The sequence below is a fragment of the Sinocyclocheilus rhinocerous genome, unplaced genomic scaffold, assembly GCF_001515625.1.
Source record: "Sinocyclocheilus rhinocerous isolate Xijiao unplaced genomic scaffold, SAMN03320098_v1.1 scaffold1908, whole genome shotgun sequence".
Classification (NCBI taxonomy): domain Eukaryota; kingdom Metazoa; phylum Chordata; class Actinopteri; order Cypriniformes; family Cyprinidae; genus Sinocyclocheilus; species Sinocyclocheilus rhinocerous.
Genome location: NW_015630984.1, coordinates 316,677 through 335,160, shown reverse-complemented (window position 1 = coordinate 335,160; position 18,484 = coordinate 316,677). Strand labels below are relative to the sequence as shown.

Genomic DNA, 18,484 nt, shown 5'->3' with positions numbered 1-18,484 from the left:
CCCCCCCCCCCCTTTAATAAGCCTTTACCTGAGTGAGTTCTACTGTGCTCTAAATCATTCAAACTCTTTTGACAGTTCCTTTTGCAAGACGTTGCACTGTTTCATGCTTTTCATCTTCAGAAAGATCTTTCTTCTTCCCCATACTGTATGAGAACTGTGACTCGCTTAATTACTTGGAACAACCTCTATAGGCAGGTTTTCCATTTACCCAAGAAGACTTGATTGGCAAATTATTTAAGAAACCTGTCTGAGATTGATACCTGTTATCTAAAAAGATAGGAGAAATAAAACCAACACTTTCTTTGAAAAACTAAAATCTGAATGATTATTTTACTGAAATCCTACTGATATGTCACTTGCATAATATTTGGAACACAGTGTAGTTGAAAAAAACCCCACAGGATCCAACAGCCTTGATTTTATATGTAATGGTGCAGTATATTAAAAATGGTTTTATGGAAAAAGAGCTTGATTGTATAAACACATTAATTACATGTATTATTAATTAAATCAGGGATGGGCAACTGGCGGCCCATAGTGTCTTTTAGTACGGCACGCTGGATCATATTAGACTCGGATGATCAGTTTATGATGTTAATACTATCTCCAACCAGGAGAGGTCGCTAGTTTCCAGCCGTTCCCCTTATTAATTTCAGCGTAGAAGGACGTGTACTCTAATGTAAACATTCCCTAACATTAGCAAATAATAAATGAAAAACTGACCATGAAAACAGTATTTTCCAGTCAAGATGGTAAACAGATTATCTTTTTAACAAGTTCAAGGGGATACCCATATGTTTGGAAATCTGTATTTTATTTAAATCGCCATCACACCACTGCTCACAAACAACGGGGACGCCAGAGTTGCACTTGCCTCAAATTTCAAAGGTAAAATTCATAGTCAACAAAAGCTTTTTGCCAAATGCATGACAGAAATGTTTGCACTGAACTATGTTCTTATTAGGGTTTCCAGGTTATTTTATGCAACCATTTGGAATAACTATTTTTTTTTTTGAATAAGCCCTTTTTAACTGACCTCTTAGGTTGTTTTGAGAATGTTCTGTAGGCCACTAATAAAAAAAGGACCTCAGGTGTGTGGACGTGGATTAGTAATCTGGCCCCTTGGTATAAAGGAGAAAAAATGCTGGCCCTCGTCACTATCAGAGTTGCCCATCCCTGAATTACATGTACAGCCGTGACCAAAAGTTTTGAGAATGACACAACTATTAATTTTCAAGTCTGCTGCCTCAGTTTTTATGATGGCAATTTGCATATACTCCAGAATGTTATGAAGAGTGATCAGATGAATTGCAATTAATTGCAATTAATTGCAAAGTCCCTCTTCGCCATGAAAATTAACTTAATCCCCAAAACATTTCCAGTATTTCAGCCTTGCCAGATTGTGGGCTAATTTTCATTTTTGGGTGAACTAACCCTTTAACACAGGTGAGAGTGTTGACGAGGACAAGGCTAGAGATCAGCGGGATCGGGGCACCACCAGTGCAGAACTTGCTCAGGAATGGCAGCAGGCAGGTGTGAGTACATCTGCACGCACAGTGAGGTGAAGACTTTTGGAGGATGGCCTGGTGTCAAGAAGGGCAGCAGAGAACCAACTTTTCTCCAGAAAAAAACAAACATCAGAGACAGACTGATATTCTCCAAAAGGTACAGGGATTGGACTTCTGAGGACTGGGGTAAAGTCATTTTCTCTGATGAACCCCCTTTCCGATTGTTTGGGGCATCCGGAAAAAAGCTTGTTCGGAGAAGAAAAGGTGAGCGCTACCATCAGTCCTGTGTCATGCCAACAGTAAAGCATCCTGAAACCATTCATGTGTGGTGTTGCTTCTCAGCCAAGGGAGTGGGCTCAATCACAATTTTGCCTAAGAACAAAACCATGAATAAAGAATGGTTCAAAAACAACCTCCGAGAGCAACTTCTCCCAGCCATCCAAGAACAGTTTGGTAAGGAACAATGTTTTCCAGCATGATGGAGCACCTTGCCATAAGGCAAAAGTGATAATTAAGTGGCTCGGGGAACAAAACATTGACATTTTGGGTTCATGGCCAGGAAACTCCCCAGACCTTAATCCCATTGAGAACTTGTGGTCAATCCTCAAGAGGCGGGTGGACAAACAAAAACCCACAAATTCTGACAAACTCCAAGTATTGAATATGCAAGAATGGGCTGCCATCAGTCAGGATGTGTCCCAGAAATTGATTGACAGCATGCCAGGGCGAATTGCAGAGGTCTTGAAAAAGAAGGGTCAACACTGCAAATACTGAGTCTTTGCATAAACTTATTGTAATTGTCAATAAAAGCCTTTGACACTTATGAAATTCTTGTAATTTTACTTCGGTGTACCATAGTAACATCTGACAAAAAGATCTAAAAACACTGAAGCAGCAGACTTTGTGAAAATTAAAATTTGTGTCATTCTCAAAACTTTTGGCCACGGCTGTACTCCCTGACCATAATGAATTTCCCTTACTGTTGTGCAATGCTTTACATTATCTTAGATTTAGTACTTCTGCCAAATTCTCACCCAGTTTACTTTCTTACCATCATCAGCTTGACAGACAGCAGTAAAGGTCCAAACCAGAATGAACAGTTGCACAACATTTACAGCATTCATGGTGGTGATTCTGCAATAAAAAATTAAAAAAATTTGCAATTTGGACAAATAATGAACTACCAGAGATTAGATAGTAGATAACAACTTCAAAAAGAAGATGATTTACAGAAAGCTTTTTGCACACTTACGGTCAAGTAGGTCTTCACACTGTGTGAGTTTATTTCACATGAACGTAACTAAGTTTCAGAATTACTCAACTACCTGTCTTGGCACAGTGGTTTTTGACCATGTTTATTTTCAGATCGAAAAAAAAAAAAAAGGTGTGATATGCAACAAAAGAGTGCTGTTGCTGTTATAACTAATGTCAAACACTGATGGAAATGTTTGTTAATGATTATTGCATGCATAAGCGTGTGATATTTGTTATTTTTAATGGCATCAGTGCATTAACTAAACACCCTGAAAATGACCTTTAAAAGCGGACCTCTCAAAAATATCTTTTAATATAATTCACAAAGAGCATCAATCATCAAACAATCAATTTTGAAATCTAAAACAATCAAGCACACGTGGGAAGTCTGGTGTGTTTCATTATAGTTTGTTATTTATTTCTGTATTTTAGGCCATCATAAAGAGAGGCTGTACAAACACGGTCCTTACAGAACTTCATACAAGCGAACCACATATGAAAGACCAGGAACAAAGTGAAAGAATAAAGAAACTTGAAAGAAATAAAAAAGTAAACAAAACAATTTAGTGTTTCCTTCACTTTCAGTCGATAACAACATCAGTTTTGTCCTCATTGACATTATAACGAGCTTAAACAAGCAGCAATCCTCCACCAAGAGTCATCAAACGACACTCAATCCACAACAAAATCACCTCAGAACAAGACACAAGATGCAAATGAGAGCAGAAGAATTTCATGCCGTTTATGTACATTCAGGTGCTGCTTAATTAAAAATATAGTTTCATATGATAATCATATTGGTCACAGTCGACTGATTTCATCATAGCAGGACACGACAGACGCTCAGCAGAGTCAGACGTGATGTGTGTGTTTGTATGTGCATTATATAGAGCAGTATATCGACACACACTGGACAGTAAATCAACATTAAACATGAAAAGTCAACAAAATGACAAATATGCATACAAACACAAACCGAGCAACGCATCAGTGGATCTTTCCACTCTCGCTCTGGTTTCGTATGTTTGGCTAAAGACAGCGTTCTGCTGGTAGAAGAATGCATGGCAACTGTTACATTATATTCAAATGACACCTGAGCAGAGAATGGCTTTCCGACTTTATATTCACCTAAAATCGCACAAGATTATTCAACATCATGCTCTCTGGATATACAGCGCTGTATCGATAAGGTGGGTACAACAGCAGATTTCAGCAGTGAAATCAACACTGACGGTTGATGAATTGAGTAAAACTCACAAAACACTAACAGGTCATGATTTCACACCAAAATCAACACAAAAAGTATTCTAGTTAAAGATTTTCAGGACCATACATGCATTACAGCAATGGGATATAAAATGTGTGCTTCATTGTCATGAAAATAATGTCTAATGTCACAATGCCAATATCAAAAATAAATAAATGGTCTTGAAAAACTAGGTCAAGATATTCAAGCCCATTTCAGGACAATTCAATAAAAATAATAATAATAATAATAATAATAACGAATTTTATTTAAATTGCGCTTTTCTCAAACCCAACGTGCCATTAAATAATATAAATATATAAATAATGGTCCTAAAATGGGCTTCAATATATTTACCTAAAATGTTATTTATTATATTTATACTATTTTTATATATATATTTTTTTGTATTTTAAATAATGCCAATTTCAATTAAAAAAAGCTGTTTTATTACAGTATGTCAGGCTACATTAAATAGAAACTAAAGAGTATAAAATGATGGGAATTTCAAAATAAATGCATGTATTTGGAAGAAATGTGCTTACTTTTCATGAAAATAATGTCAATATAAAAAATGTATAAATAAACCCTTAACGGTCCCTTAAACCCTTAATATTTTTTCCTTTTGATTTTGGAGTGAAATGTGACTTAAGATGCGTTTTCTTGTGATATTGACCCAAATAACTTTACAAAGTTCATAAACGGGCATTCATTTTTTACTTGTATTCCTCTTGTATTTCCTCCTATCTGCCCTTTAGACGCTCTGTTTCGACTCAAGTCAACACAGCTCAGAGAGTTTGTGGAAATGTTATCTTACACCATATTTACTCACTGAAACACCACATGATTATCTGCAAAAGGATCCATTAAGGAAAAAACAATGCTTGAGATTGAAATGTGATGCCGGAATCTCGTCACCATGGTGAAAAACATGGTACATTCAACGGTTTCAAGCACCCGATTCATCGCGTCACAGGATGCTGCGTGCCGTGTAATTAAACATCCACATATGCGTCGATCACACAAACAGGCCTATGCTGAATATTGCATGTGGCAGTTTTGATTGACACACCACATTCATTATAAGTTTTAAAACATTCCTTAAATAGGTGATATATTTTTGAGCATATACACACTCTCTCTCATCGATTACATAAGAAAGCAATAAGGGGAAGTGCGTCTTAAACACTGACTAACTGCGTTTAACAGGAAAAAGATGACATTCAGTGCGCTGCGTGGGTAACGGGTCCGTTTGACTCATGAACTACACGCTGTGAGCCTCCTACCGACTTCAGCTTCTGTTGAACTGAACAAACACGATAGATTGTCACTAGTCAGCCATGCCGTACACAGCAGACAACATTCAGCCAAGAGAATAATGCAGAAAGACAAGGACGAGAAGCTAAAATAGAGCATATTCAAGAAATGAACTATACAGACAAAGATACGCGTCTCTGTTCGTTTCACTGCGGAAATCATTTTCTCAAACTGTTTTTTTTTTTATCTTGTCTTGTTCTCTCACTAAAATATCTAAACATCCTTAAAACGTAATTTTGCATATTATGATTTCAGAGAAAACGTCTTGGATTTTGCGAATCATCTTTTCCCCTGTTTTAGGCATAAATGTAACAAAATTTGGTGAGGTTTCTGCCTAAAAACTAAGGGGAAAAAAAAACTAATTTGCCAATAGAACTTGTTTTCAGTGAATATATCTTGAATTAAGTTTATTTTTCTTAACTTATTCACAAATAGATTTTTTTAAGAACGAATCTAACAATATAGTGAGGTTTGTGCTTGAAAATGAGAAAATTGCTAATAAACTTAATTCAAGATTTATTACAACATTTTTTCTCAACTAAATAGATTTCATTTTAATTTTCACCAAAAATATCTAAACATTCTTAAAATGTACATTTGCATACTGAAACTTGTTTTCAGAGAATATAACTTGAATTAAGTTGATCTTTTTTTCTGAATTTTTCACAAATGTTTTTTCCTATTTTACGCATAAATCTTACAAAATTTGTTGAGGTTTGTGCTTTAAAACTAGGGAAAAATACAATCTGTAAATGACGTAAGAAAAACTTAATTCAAGACACAATATACAAAATTTGTTTCTCAATTATAGATCTAATTTTAAGGATGCTTAAATTTTATAAGAAAAAAGACAAAATACTGATTGAGAAAATGAGTTTCGCAGTGTAATTATATTTAGTGTTCAGTGCAAAAGACGTTTTAGGGCAAAACGGGGTTTTGCAGAGCAAACGGATGGTGCATTTAGTGACTATGATGTCCCTGTGCATTACTGTACAAATACAGATCGCTAATGCTTAGAACAACATGAAGAAATAGCTAGTTGCATACGGGCTAGTCAGTTTTCTGCTCATCTACTGTTCATAAACACGACAAAATGAGACGCCCATATGACAAATAACAAGCATCGTGTTTCACCGTGCAAAATACACAGATCCTAGACGTCGCCCTGCCAAGCGTTGATACTTTTCGTGACCATTTGAGCAGAATTTGTGAATTTTAATATGCATGGTAAACAAATGAGTTATTTCTAGAAATGCAAAAACTGAAGACCTTCTAACACGATCATATTTTAAAGGTTTGAAGACGTTTAGGCCCAGATTTGACTTGGTAGTGTGCGATGAAATGGCTTCAGGTAAGAAATCGCAGAAGAAACCGAGAACTAGAAGGCAAAGGAAGGTTATGCATTTCATATTTACGTTCCTCCGAATCCTAATCACGTTCTCCCATCCAGATCCCATAGCACCTTGTATTGTGACATCACCCAGCCATCAGCCAATCACAGAGTCAGATTCAGTCGGAATCAACACCCCTTCCTGATGGCACACAGAGCAGGGAGGGCGCACACAGGAAAGAGAGAGACCTCACTTCCTCTCCAGTACAGCGAGCTTCCTGTGGGTGGCGGCGGCGGCTTCACTTGCAGACGGCCTGCCGGTAGCTGTGTCTCTGGCCCTGACCGCGGGAGCAGCCGTTGTTGCCGTTGCCGGATGGTTCTTGTGCGCCGGCGGCAGCGCTTTGACTCGCGCCGTCTCTGGTGCTGCAGGTCATACTGCTCTCCTGCAGCGTGGGGCTGGATTGAGCTCTCTGTAGCGCACCTTCCTCCAGGAGCATGGCTTCAAACACTGACAGGTCATCGTCGTCGCAGCGCTGCTTCGCCCGCAGGAGCATGCTGTACGTCTCATAGCGCGTTTTCTACAAGATGGAGACGTTTCGTTAATTGGCTGAAAATGTACACGCTCTCAGGCCATCCAAGATGTAGATGAGTTTGTTTCTTCATCAGGTTTGGAGAAATGTAGCATTGCATCACTGTCTCACCAGTGGATCCTCTGCAGTGAATGGGTGCCGTCAGAATGAGAGTCCAAACAGCTGATAAAAACATCACAGTAATCCACACCACTCCAGTCCATCAGTTAATGTCTTGTGAAGCAAAAAGCTGAAACAAATCCATCATTAAGAGGTTTTTAACTTCAAACTGATGCTTCCAGCTAAAATACGAGTCCATAATCCATAATAACGCTTCCGACAGTGAAAAACTTGTCTCGTCTGAATCAGGAGAAAAATCTGCACAGATCAAGCACCGTTTACAAGCCAAAACAGCTCTAAATAAATATGTGGGTGGATTTTGATGTGAGAGACAACAGGAGATGGACTTTTTCATTATTATGGGCTCATATTTTAGCCAGAAATGACAGTTTGAAGTTACAAATGCCTCAATGGTGGATTTGTTTCTTACAAACATGCAGCTTTTGTCTTTTAAAGACGTTAACTGATGGACTGGAGTGGTGTGGATTACTTGTGGATTATTGTGATGTTTTTATCAGCTGTTTGGACTCTCATTCTGACGGCACCCATTCACTGCAGAGCATCCACTGGTGAGCAAGTGATAGAATGCTACATTTCTCCAAATCTGTTCTCATGAAGAAACAAACTCATCTTGGATGGTCTGAGGGTGAGCACATTTTCAGCAAATTTTCAATTTTGGGTGAACTATTCCTTTAAGAACAACTTAGTTAATCAGTGCATTAAATTGATCAAAAGTGACAAAAGACATGTCTGATGTTACAAAAGACTTCTGTTTCAAATAAATGCTGTTCCTTGCAACTTTCTATTCATCAAAGAATCCTAAAAAAAGTATCACAGTTTCCACAAAAATATTAACCAGCGCAACCTTTTTCAAAATTAATAATAACCAGAAATGTTTCTTGAGCAGCAAATCAGCATATTAGAATGATTTCTGAAGGATCATGTGACACTGAAGACTGGAGTAATGACGCTGAAAATTCAGCTTTGATCACAGAAATAAATTACATTTTATAATATATTCAAATAGAAAACAATTATTTTAAATTGTAATAATATTTCAAGGTATTACTGTTCTTACTGTATTTTTGATCAAATAAATGGAGCCAGTCCTGAAAAATAAAATGTATCACAGTTTCCACAAAAATATTAACCAGCGCAACCTTTTTCAAAATTAATAATAACCAGAAATGTTTCTTGAGCAGCAAATCAGCATATTAGAATGATTTCTGAAGGATCATGTGACACTGAAGACTGGAGTAATGATGCTGAAAATTCAGCTTTGATCACAGAAATAAATTACATTTTATAATATATTCAAATCGAAAACAATTATTTTAAATTGTAATAATATTTCAAGGTATTACTGTTCTTTCTGTATTTTTGATCAAATAAATGGAGCCTTGATTTTTAAAAGAGACTTCTTTCAAAAACATTTAAAAAAATTACCAACCTTTTTTTAACCATAGTGTATATTTACCTCAAACTCTAGATATTCCTCCCTCAATCGGTACTCCTCAAGTTCACGACCTTTCACCTTCCTGTCAGGTGGATAAGAGCGCAGTTGTACGAGCTCAGTGGAGATGGAGCGAAATCGAGCTTCATGAGCCTGTACCTGCTCCTCCTACACACATACACACACTTTATAACACTGTAGTTTATATAAACACAGATACAGTACATGCACAGTCACTCTTATAAAACAGTGAGCCTCCTTGCTGTTCACTGACTGCATAGGCAGCTGTCTTTTAAGGAAGCATCATAACTGAAATCAATAAGTGATGCATGTCATGCAAATAGGTAAAATAATTATTAATAGTTATTATTGTTAAATAATTAGTAACACTTTACAAAAAGGTTTCTTTTTTAACTACATTAGTTGACATGAACTAAAGATAAACAATACTTCTACAGCATCATTTATTAATCTTAATGTTTACTAATGTAGTTAACTAATGAAATCTTACAGCAAAGTGTTACCAATTTATTCATATGTATTTATTATTATATTCATCATATTATTTATTATTATACCACTTAATTATTTTTCAAGTACAAAGCCTTATAATGATAACATTTATACAGGTATGTGACAACATTTATGCAAATCAGCTCATTTGACCTGTGACAGCTTGGAGGCGGAGCCTGGCAGCAGCGGCCGACTGAATTTCTTCTGTGAGCCAATGGCAGCAGGGAGGGGCGGGGCTGAAAACATGGCTGCCACTGTGTTGATGCGTGTGATCCAAGACTGCATTTGTTCAGCATTCCTACACGAATAAATCAAATCCATGTTAATAATGATAGAAAACATCTAAAAGAAGAGCCAGACTGCAACAGACGGGTTCTAGAAGTAAAAATCTCATTAAAGGTTTTTAGCCATAAAACCTTTGAAGTCAGATGTAGAACGAGCTCTGTGGTGGTTCAATGATGAAATGGAAGCAGTGTGATAGACATTTTTACAAAAATGCTTCATTAGATCACTACATATAATCCTAAAACCGTTCCACCAATCTGAGGAGTCATGGAATCACAGTAAAACAGCGGATGAAATGTTTTTTTTTTTTTTTTCGAAATGCAAAACACACATATACCCACAAAAAAGTGGATTTTCCAGCACAAGCAATGAGAGCTGAAACTGGGGCAAACTTCAACTAGAGCAGAGCGAGTTCTCCTGGGGAACAGGGATGTGTGTGAACACACACACACACACACACACACACACAATAGAAAGAAACACGGCCGACAGGACTGCCTGAGTGTTTTGAATTGGACAGAAAAGACATCACATGCTGAGCTTCATGCTGCACAGATTATTTATTCCAGTTAAAGATTAATGTTCTTGTTTTTTGTATAGAAGCATATGCACATGTGGTTAGCAAGCAATTTTCACAACTGTGTGATACAGATTTGTCAATCTGAATACTAATTTTTCTACTAAGAACATTGTGCAATGCTAGTTGCCAAGGCAACATGTCTCCTTTTCATTTAGCTTAACTTGATGTATTAAAATAACAAACTGAAATAAAAATGAATAAAAAAAATTATAGACATATTTAAAAAACAAAACAAAACTAAAACTAATAAAAATAACAAAAACACACAAGAAAATAATAAAAAATTTAACTAAAATTAAAAAGAACTGAAATAAAAATAAAAACTATGTAGACATATAAAAAAGATAAAAAATTATAAGAACAGACAGCAAAATAAAAAACTAAAACTTTTAACTAAAATTAAAAAGAACTGAAATAAAAATAAAAACTATGTAGACATATAAAAAAGATAAAAAATTATAAGAACAGACAGCAAAATAAAAAACTAAAACTTTTAACTAAAATTAAAAAGAACTGAAATAAAAATAAAAACTATGTAGACATATAAAAAAGATAAAAAATTATAAGAACAGACAGCAAAATAAAAAACTAAAACTTTTAACTAAAATTAAAATGAACTGAAACATACAAAACCATATAGACATAAAAATAAAAGACCATAAAAATGTTAAAAAGACAACAAAATCACTAGAACCTAAGCTAAAATTAAAATAATCTTAAAATAAAAACTATATAGACATTAAAAAAAACAAAAACTGATAAAAATGATAGAAATCAGACAAACTAAAATTCAAAAGTAAAAATAAAATAAAATTTGAATAAAAACTATAATTGTATCTCATAGTGCATTTGCATGTATAACAGAATATTCAACTAGAACATAATAAAATGTAGGATGAGACTTAATTTTATCCAAGTGGAACTGATGGTGAATTTATTGTGATGTCTCTAGATGAGAGGAGGTTGGAGGGAAACGGATAAAAAAATAAGCTTAATGGCATCAAATGAAAATGGAGTTATTACATTTTGATGACTATGGCATGTTTTCCTAAACAGGTTTGCGGTGTTTTGTGGTTGAGTGTGTGAACTCACGGAGCCTGAAAGAGGTAGACTCTCCAGTCCGCGGTCCGGAGGTAAAACACGTTTGGCCGTTTGCTGTAGTCTGTGGCTCGGATGGCCAGCGAATGATGAATAGACACCGCATTCTTCAAATCCTCATCTGATAACTGTTTATCCGGTCGATACTCTCCCTGGAAACACAATTATCCTGTTATTATTCAAAACATATATCAGAGATGACCTCCGAGTATGAAATGTGTTATATAAATAAACTTGCCTTGCCTCATAGTGCCCTCTCATAATTACTGATATACTGACCATACTGTCATCCTACACATTAATGCAGCAGATTACCATCAAACTGCTTATATCTGAAAAATGCAACGGTAGTTGGGTATATTCATAAAGGCAAAAAGATATTATTTGTTTGAAAGGCACTAAAATATCTTTAGAAAGTTTAGTAATGTTGAGTGAAAACTAAACTAATATTGGCAAAAGTGCTGTTAATGTTCTGAAGTGAGCAAAAACATCAAAAGCAGCTTAACGTACCACTCAGACTCATTTAACTAATAATGAACAAAATTCATATCAATCACACACGTGTGGAGGGATCTAACAGACTAGCTTAAAATAAATAATAGCCTATATAATGAAATTATTAAATATGTCACAGAATTTTGCAATAAATGAATTAAAAACTAATAAAATGTCAGTTAAAATGCATAAATATAAAACAAGAAACACATTTATTTTTTTTAAATAAAATGAAAAGGAATGTGAAATACACCATAAAATGAAAAACCTCATAAAATCACACTGTAAAAAAAAATCCGTAAAATTTACTGTAAAAAAAACAGCAGCTGTGGTTGCCGGAATTTTACCGTAAAAAATACGGTAGCAACGTTTTAGGTTTTACGGTTTTAACTTAAATTTACAGTTAAATACCATAATTTCATTAACTGATATAATGTTAATATACCAACCTATTGAAGTACTGAAATCTGTTTTGTACCTTTGTAATACACTGATAACCACCAAAAGCAGGTGCTGATGAGAAAGTCACATGATGAACCAAAGCCCATCACAAGCAGCTTTTAAATAATAACATATAAAGAAGGTGCACAGTGTCATTCACACAAACACCAAACACCATCATGGTAACACACATGAAAATGAAATAATGGTCATTCACACAAACACCAAACACCATCATGGTAACACACATGAAACTGAAATAATGCAATAAACATTCATTTAACAACATTAGGTGTAACACACAACCCTAATATACAAAACTGATAAGAAAAAACTAAGAAGAAACAGTTATTTCAACAACAAAAAACATCACATTTTAAATGTAACGCAGGGAATTCTGGGAATGTCAGTTTACGGTTATTCACTGTAAATTATCACTTCCAAAAACGGTATACTACCGTAAAATTAATGTCCAATACATGTAATGTCATATACAGTTTTTCACCGTATATAGTACGGGAATTTACCGTTAACCATTTAACAGGTTTTTACTGTAGCATTTTTACAGTCTTTTACCGTCAAATTCACGGTCATTTTTTACAGTAATTAAATGCATGTAACTACAAAATTTAACAAATCAAACAATCCAGAAATATCTGAATACATGTTGAAGTAGATCTGAAAGAAAGAAAGAAAAACATACTTTCTGCAGGTAAAGGATGAGTCCCTTCAGAACAGCATAAAACGTTTTCCATCCTCTTTTTCCACGAGGTGCTGCATTGCACATGAAAAATAACAACACAAATGCAAACATCCTTTTATTATGCAGGGAAATGGATCAAATATATCAATACAGCAGTCTAATAAATTAATTTTCATTGGTAGATGTTTTTGCACCTCTGTGTAAATTATATTATTTGCATTTTTTGACACTGTATGCTTTTGTTAAACAACATTAAACTATACATATATAGTATATAGCAAAATCATATTTCATGTGCAAGGGTCCAAATGTCAGATATACTGGGTATAGATTATTATAAACTAAAATGGAAAAACAGAAAAGCAGTTCTGCTAATATGAATTTCTACATTAGATGACTCATTACAAATATCTGGAAATGTAAACTCCAGACTGCTGGTTGACACTCACTTCTCTTCCCATCACAGTCTGCGTGGACCTTCCTCACCAGGAAACCCGTTTTGTAGAGCAGCGCTCCGGACGGAGAAACCAAACCACTGCCAGTCCGCCTCACTCCTCCTCGCTGCTCGCCCAGCTCAGAAAACGACTGACGCAACTCTTCTTCATCTCTGAGCAAAGAAAACACCAAAAATGAGGAAGTGCGGAAAAGAGGAATTCAAAACAAAGTCATGTCATAATGTTATTTGTGTGATAGCCTGACTGGAATTATTACTGAAAATAATTGGATAAACAACTTTCATTTAGAAATTGCTTGGAATTCATTGTGAAATTTACTAAGAAACAGCAAGTAACGCATTGAATTAAACATGAAATTTTATAGTGAAAAACTGAAATAGTATTTTCTTGTAAAACCTATTCCAATGATGTTTTATTTACTTCAAAAAATGTTTACTGTGCAGGAACTATATTGATATATAGTTTCTATTAATATTGCTTACACTTAGTGTGTTAGGGCCAGTTCCAGTAATCAACACTAAATATTAAACACTGTCACATAATTTATCCTGCATTGTTGGTGTTACAGACATGAATGAGTCCTCAAATAATGCAGCTTGTTGAGGAGACCAATTCTGAAGCAATTCCTTTGTTTTCTTTTCCTTTTCTACATAATTTGAGCAAAAGCTACTACTTAAGCATATCTAGTGTTCTTTATTCTGAAATAAAATAAAATAGAAAACCTTTTAATTTTTATTTTAAATATTTAAATTTTATTATTAAAAATGTTAAATTTGATGTCATTCAAACCGAAATAAAACTTTTTAGAAAATAACTTTATTAAATTATTGCTTTTATTAAAAACTATACATTTTAATTCACTAAAGCTGAAATAACAATTATTAAAAACTATATAGACATATAAAAAAACAAACAAAATAATGAAAAAAAAAATACAAATAAAGATTAATTCAAAATATTAATAAAACTACAATAGTATATTAATGATACTATAATTTGGATACTATTATAGCTTTTAATATTTAGAATGAGTTTTCATTTAGTTTTAGTTTTCATTTTCATTTTTGTATTTTACTTATTTTTGTCTGGTTTTTTTATATGTCTATATTCATTTTTTTAAATTTCAGTTTTAATTATTTTAGTACACTTAGTGCAAGGGGTCTGTTCTAGTAAACTAACACTAAATATTAAACACAATCACATAATTCATCCTGCATTGTTGGTGTTACAGACATGAAAACATGCAAAACATCTTGTCTTAAGAAGACAAATTCTTAAACAATTCCTATGCTTTTCTTTTCCTTTTCTAGACATTTTGACCTGCCTTGAAAGCATTGCTATTGCTTTTGGAAATGCACATCTAGTGTTCTTTATGCTGCAGTAACTGTGGAGAGAAATCCAGTGTGTTTAAAGACTACAGGAGTTCGGATTCAGACCCTCTATCAGACTCGGTGTGATATTTTGGGTCTGTCTCGCTGCGCGTCCTGCCTAGAGTGAATAAAAGTCTTTCCCCCGACAGTTTTCGCTCTCCACTTCCCTCCCGCGGATCATAAACCCCCCGAGTGCGGCAGACGCTATCGATCAAGTGCGTGTTGAATGCTGCAGTAACTGTGGAGAGAAATCCAGTGTGTTTAAAGACTACAGGAGTTCGGATTCAGACCCTCTATCAGACTCGGTGTGATATTTTGGGTCTGTCTCGCTGCGCGTCCTGCCTAGAGTGAATAAAAGTCTTTCCCCCGACAGTTTTCGCTCTCCACTTCCCTCCCGCGGATCATAAACCCCCCGAGTGCGGCAGACGCTATCGATCGAGTGCGTGTTGAAGTAAAGTGCTCTTCCCAGCGGGTTTCTCTCTCACATCTGCCACCGGCGGCCTGATGCTCTCCATCACAGAAATCAAATCAAAGACTTGATCGCACAGGCCAATCTATTATGGCATGCCACTGTGAGACGACCGCAGGTTAAATGGATGGGTGTTTCAAAGCAGTCGTACTATGAAAAATCGAATTCCCCTTGAATTTTTGGAAACTGAAGTGTTCAATGTACTATTTAGGCTTGCTTTAACACCAGGGGCGTGTCTAGAGCATTTTAAATGGGGGGGGCCAGTCGATACTTTCCAGAAGGCCAACAATTCATTAAAAATGTTTTTTTTTATTGGTCTTATGGAGTATTCTAATTTGTTGAGATAGTGAGTTGGTGGGTTTTTGTTAAATGTGAGCCAAAATCATGACAATTAAAAGAACCAAAGACTTAAACTACTTCAGTCTGTGTGCATTGAATTTATTTAATACACGAGTTTCACAATTTGAGTTGAATTACTGAAATAAATGAACTTTTCCACGACATTCTAATTTATTGAGATGCACCTGTAAGTCAATTGCAGGTCCCACGCTACTTTTTGGTTAAACATCCCTTTTCATTTGGAGATTATGGAAGTAAATTGGGCTACAAATGTCACTTCATGCAGATCATTTGAATATATGACAGCATGCATTTACATATCAAGGCCTATTTAGTATGCTGCATGATGAATGACTGATGAATGAGCCAAATCAAAACAGGTCATTTACATCTAGAAGTCTTAAAGGAACAGTTGCAAAAACAGGTGGAAATGGCCATGAAAAATGAAATAGTTTTTAGTGCAAGAAACCTTGACTAACATTTCAAATGAATTTCAGAGCAGGGTGATTATTGTTGACTGAAACTAAAAACTAAACTATTAAAAACACATTTTGCTACTTGAAATTGAAAACAAAAAATATATATAAAAAAAATATTTTTATTTTAAATTTTATTTACATTTTATTCCACTAAAACCAAGCGGCAACCTCCCGCTCTCTCTCGTGATGCCAACAAGGAAGTTACTTAAACTGTAATTCATCAACTGGCCGCTAGAGGCTGGCTGCAAAAGGGAGTCAGTCCCATAGACTCCCCATGTTAAAATGCCCAACTTTACAGCAGAAAAAAACATGTTTACAGCCTGGTTCAAAAAATTATTTTGGTTTATATAGCTAATTTTGCCCTTCATGACAACTGTGAGGGGGGTGAATTTTTTTATAAGTCATCCGTTTAAATTATATTAAGCCTTAAAGTTCTGCATAATTAAGGGTGTGGCCACTTGAGTGACAGGTGGATTGCCACTGCTGTCACCACCGTCGAGCTAGGTGGGCGTGGTTTCAGCAACCAGCTCCCGCCTTTTTGCCCGTTTTCGATTATCCGGGAGTGACGCGCGGTGACATGCTGCCAAGATGGCGACGGCCGGCTCTGCTCACTTTGAGCTTCAAAAACCTCTTCAGGAACCTACGGGTGACGTCACGGACATGACGTCATGTACAGTCTATGACTAAAACGGAAATAAACATTAAAAATTATAAAACAATATAGTCTTTATTAAAAACTATACATTTTAATTCTCTAAAACTGAAATAAAAGTTATTCAAAAATATATATACATGTTAAAAACAATAATAAAAATTACAAAACAACACAATTACAAATAAAAATAAATTCAAAATATTAATAAAAAACTACATGAGACACAATAAAAGTGCGATAAAAACATTTAAACACCAGAGTACGAATCAGTGTTATTTTATTATCACTGGGATACTATTATAGTTTTTAATATTTTAAATTAGTTTTTTTAATATTTTGTTTTCATTTTAATTGTAAAGTTTTTAATTTTTTGTTTTTTATCATTTTTATATTTATTTTTGAATGTCTAAAACAGTTTTTATACATTTTTATTTCATTTTTAGATATTTTAGTACATTAAGTTAAACTAAATGAAAATGAGAAATGACGCCCTGGCTGAAACTAACTAGTTTTTTATATTTTATTTTATTTCAAGTAATTTATGGTTTTAGTTTTAGTTAACTACGCATAAAGTGTGAGCCCTTTAAAGCAGGAGAGTGGATGTGTGAATGTTCCTGTCTTTCTCGGCTGTTTTATGAGGTCTCTCGCCACATTCTGTACACTCTGAGGTGTAATATTTCTCGTGAACACACACATCGAATGTCTGAGGTCAGTGAAGAGACCCCTTTAATGGTGTCTTTCTCAGAGAAAGGACATGCATCACACCGCCGTCCCGTCCGCGTGATGTTTCTCAGGGGAGAGACACTCGACGAGTCTCTGCAAAGACACCAACCTGGAAATCACGAGAACCAAAAACCTTCAGCTCACCTCCACAAACCAGCAGCTTTCCCAGCCACCATTAACACAAAAACAGAGACGAAAAACAGTTTCTTCCTCAAAACGATTTAGCTACAAAACACACAAGAGTTCGAAATAATGCTACTGCTTCAGCGCTGTTCAATACTGATAAACCCTTTAACATTCAACTCTATCAGCCCATGTTTTTTTACTTAAATTCTTTTTTAATAGACATCAAAAAATGACCTCATGCTTTTTTAAAATGTATATTTTTATCTATAAGACAAAGCTCTACCATATGGAGTCAACAAAAAATTAAATATTCAAAAAGTCTGTATAGAAATACATATATTACTGTATATTGCGGTCAACATAATATCCAGGCCATGTTCAGTGATTTTAATTCTTTTTTTTTAATGTATATCAGGAACAAAGTCTTAATTCATTCATTTCAATGAATAAATAAAAAAGTATAAGCAAATAAAAGTACATTCAATTATTTCAGAAATTTAAATACTTATAATTAGTAATTATTTGTATTCCAAAGAATTGGAAGTTTTTTGTAATTTCGCTTTAGTTCACAAAGTAATTATTTGTACATAAAAAAAACTATAAATAAACTAAATAAATAAATAAATGCAAACAGGCAGTAAGTGAATTGTGCATCAGTTTAAGTATTTCAAGACTGATGTAAACACTTTCTAATTTTTAGTAGTGGCAGCTATAAAACAGTTCTCATTTTCATTTTAAGTTAAAGTACTAAAATAACTAACACTAAAACTGAAATAAAAATAATTCAAAACTATATAGACATATTTTAAAAAACAAGCAAAAAAAAAGAAGATTTTTAAATACTAAAAATGACAAAATCACAAAAATACTATAACTTTAACTAAAATTAAAATAAAAACAGGAAATAAAAAAATAAAAACTAATTCAAAATATCAATCAAAACGATAATAGTATAT

At 34.5% G+C, this 18,484-nt stretch overlaps 2 protein-coding genes across 2 annotated transcripts in view; both read right to left on the bottom strand.

Annotated features, from left to right (window-relative positions):
• Positions 1-2,632, bottom strand: part of LOC107740849 (uncharacterized) — a 25,227-nt gene extending 22,595 nt beyond the window's left edge. The window contains exon 1 of the mRNA XM_016553375.1: positions 2,560-2,632. Coding sequence (XP_016408861.1) covers positions 2,560-2,632 — 73 coding nt within the window. The remainder of the gene's footprint in view (positions 1-2,559) is intronic.
• Positions 2,633-6,021: 3,389 nt separating this feature from the next.
• LOC107740843 (uncharacterized) overlaps positions 6,022-18,484 on the bottom strand; it is a 61,597-nt gene continuing 49,134 nt past the window's right edge. Inside the window, exons 12-17 of the mRNA XM_016553367.1 lie at positions 13,362-13,519; positions 12,913-12,983; positions 11,268-11,425; positions 9,464-9,608; positions 8,822-8,965; positions 6,022-7,233 (exon numbers count right to left, since the gene is read on the bottom strand). Of these exons, the coding sequence (XP_016408853.1) occupies positions 6,955-7,233; positions 8,822-8,965; positions 9,464-9,608; positions 11,268-11,425; positions 12,913-12,983; positions 13,362-13,519 (955 nt within the window). The 3' untranslated portion in view covers positions 6,022-6,954. The remainder of the gene's footprint in view (positions 7,234-8,821; positions 8,966-9,463; positions 9,609-11,267; positions 11,426-12,912; positions 12,984-13,361; positions 13,520-18,484) is intronic.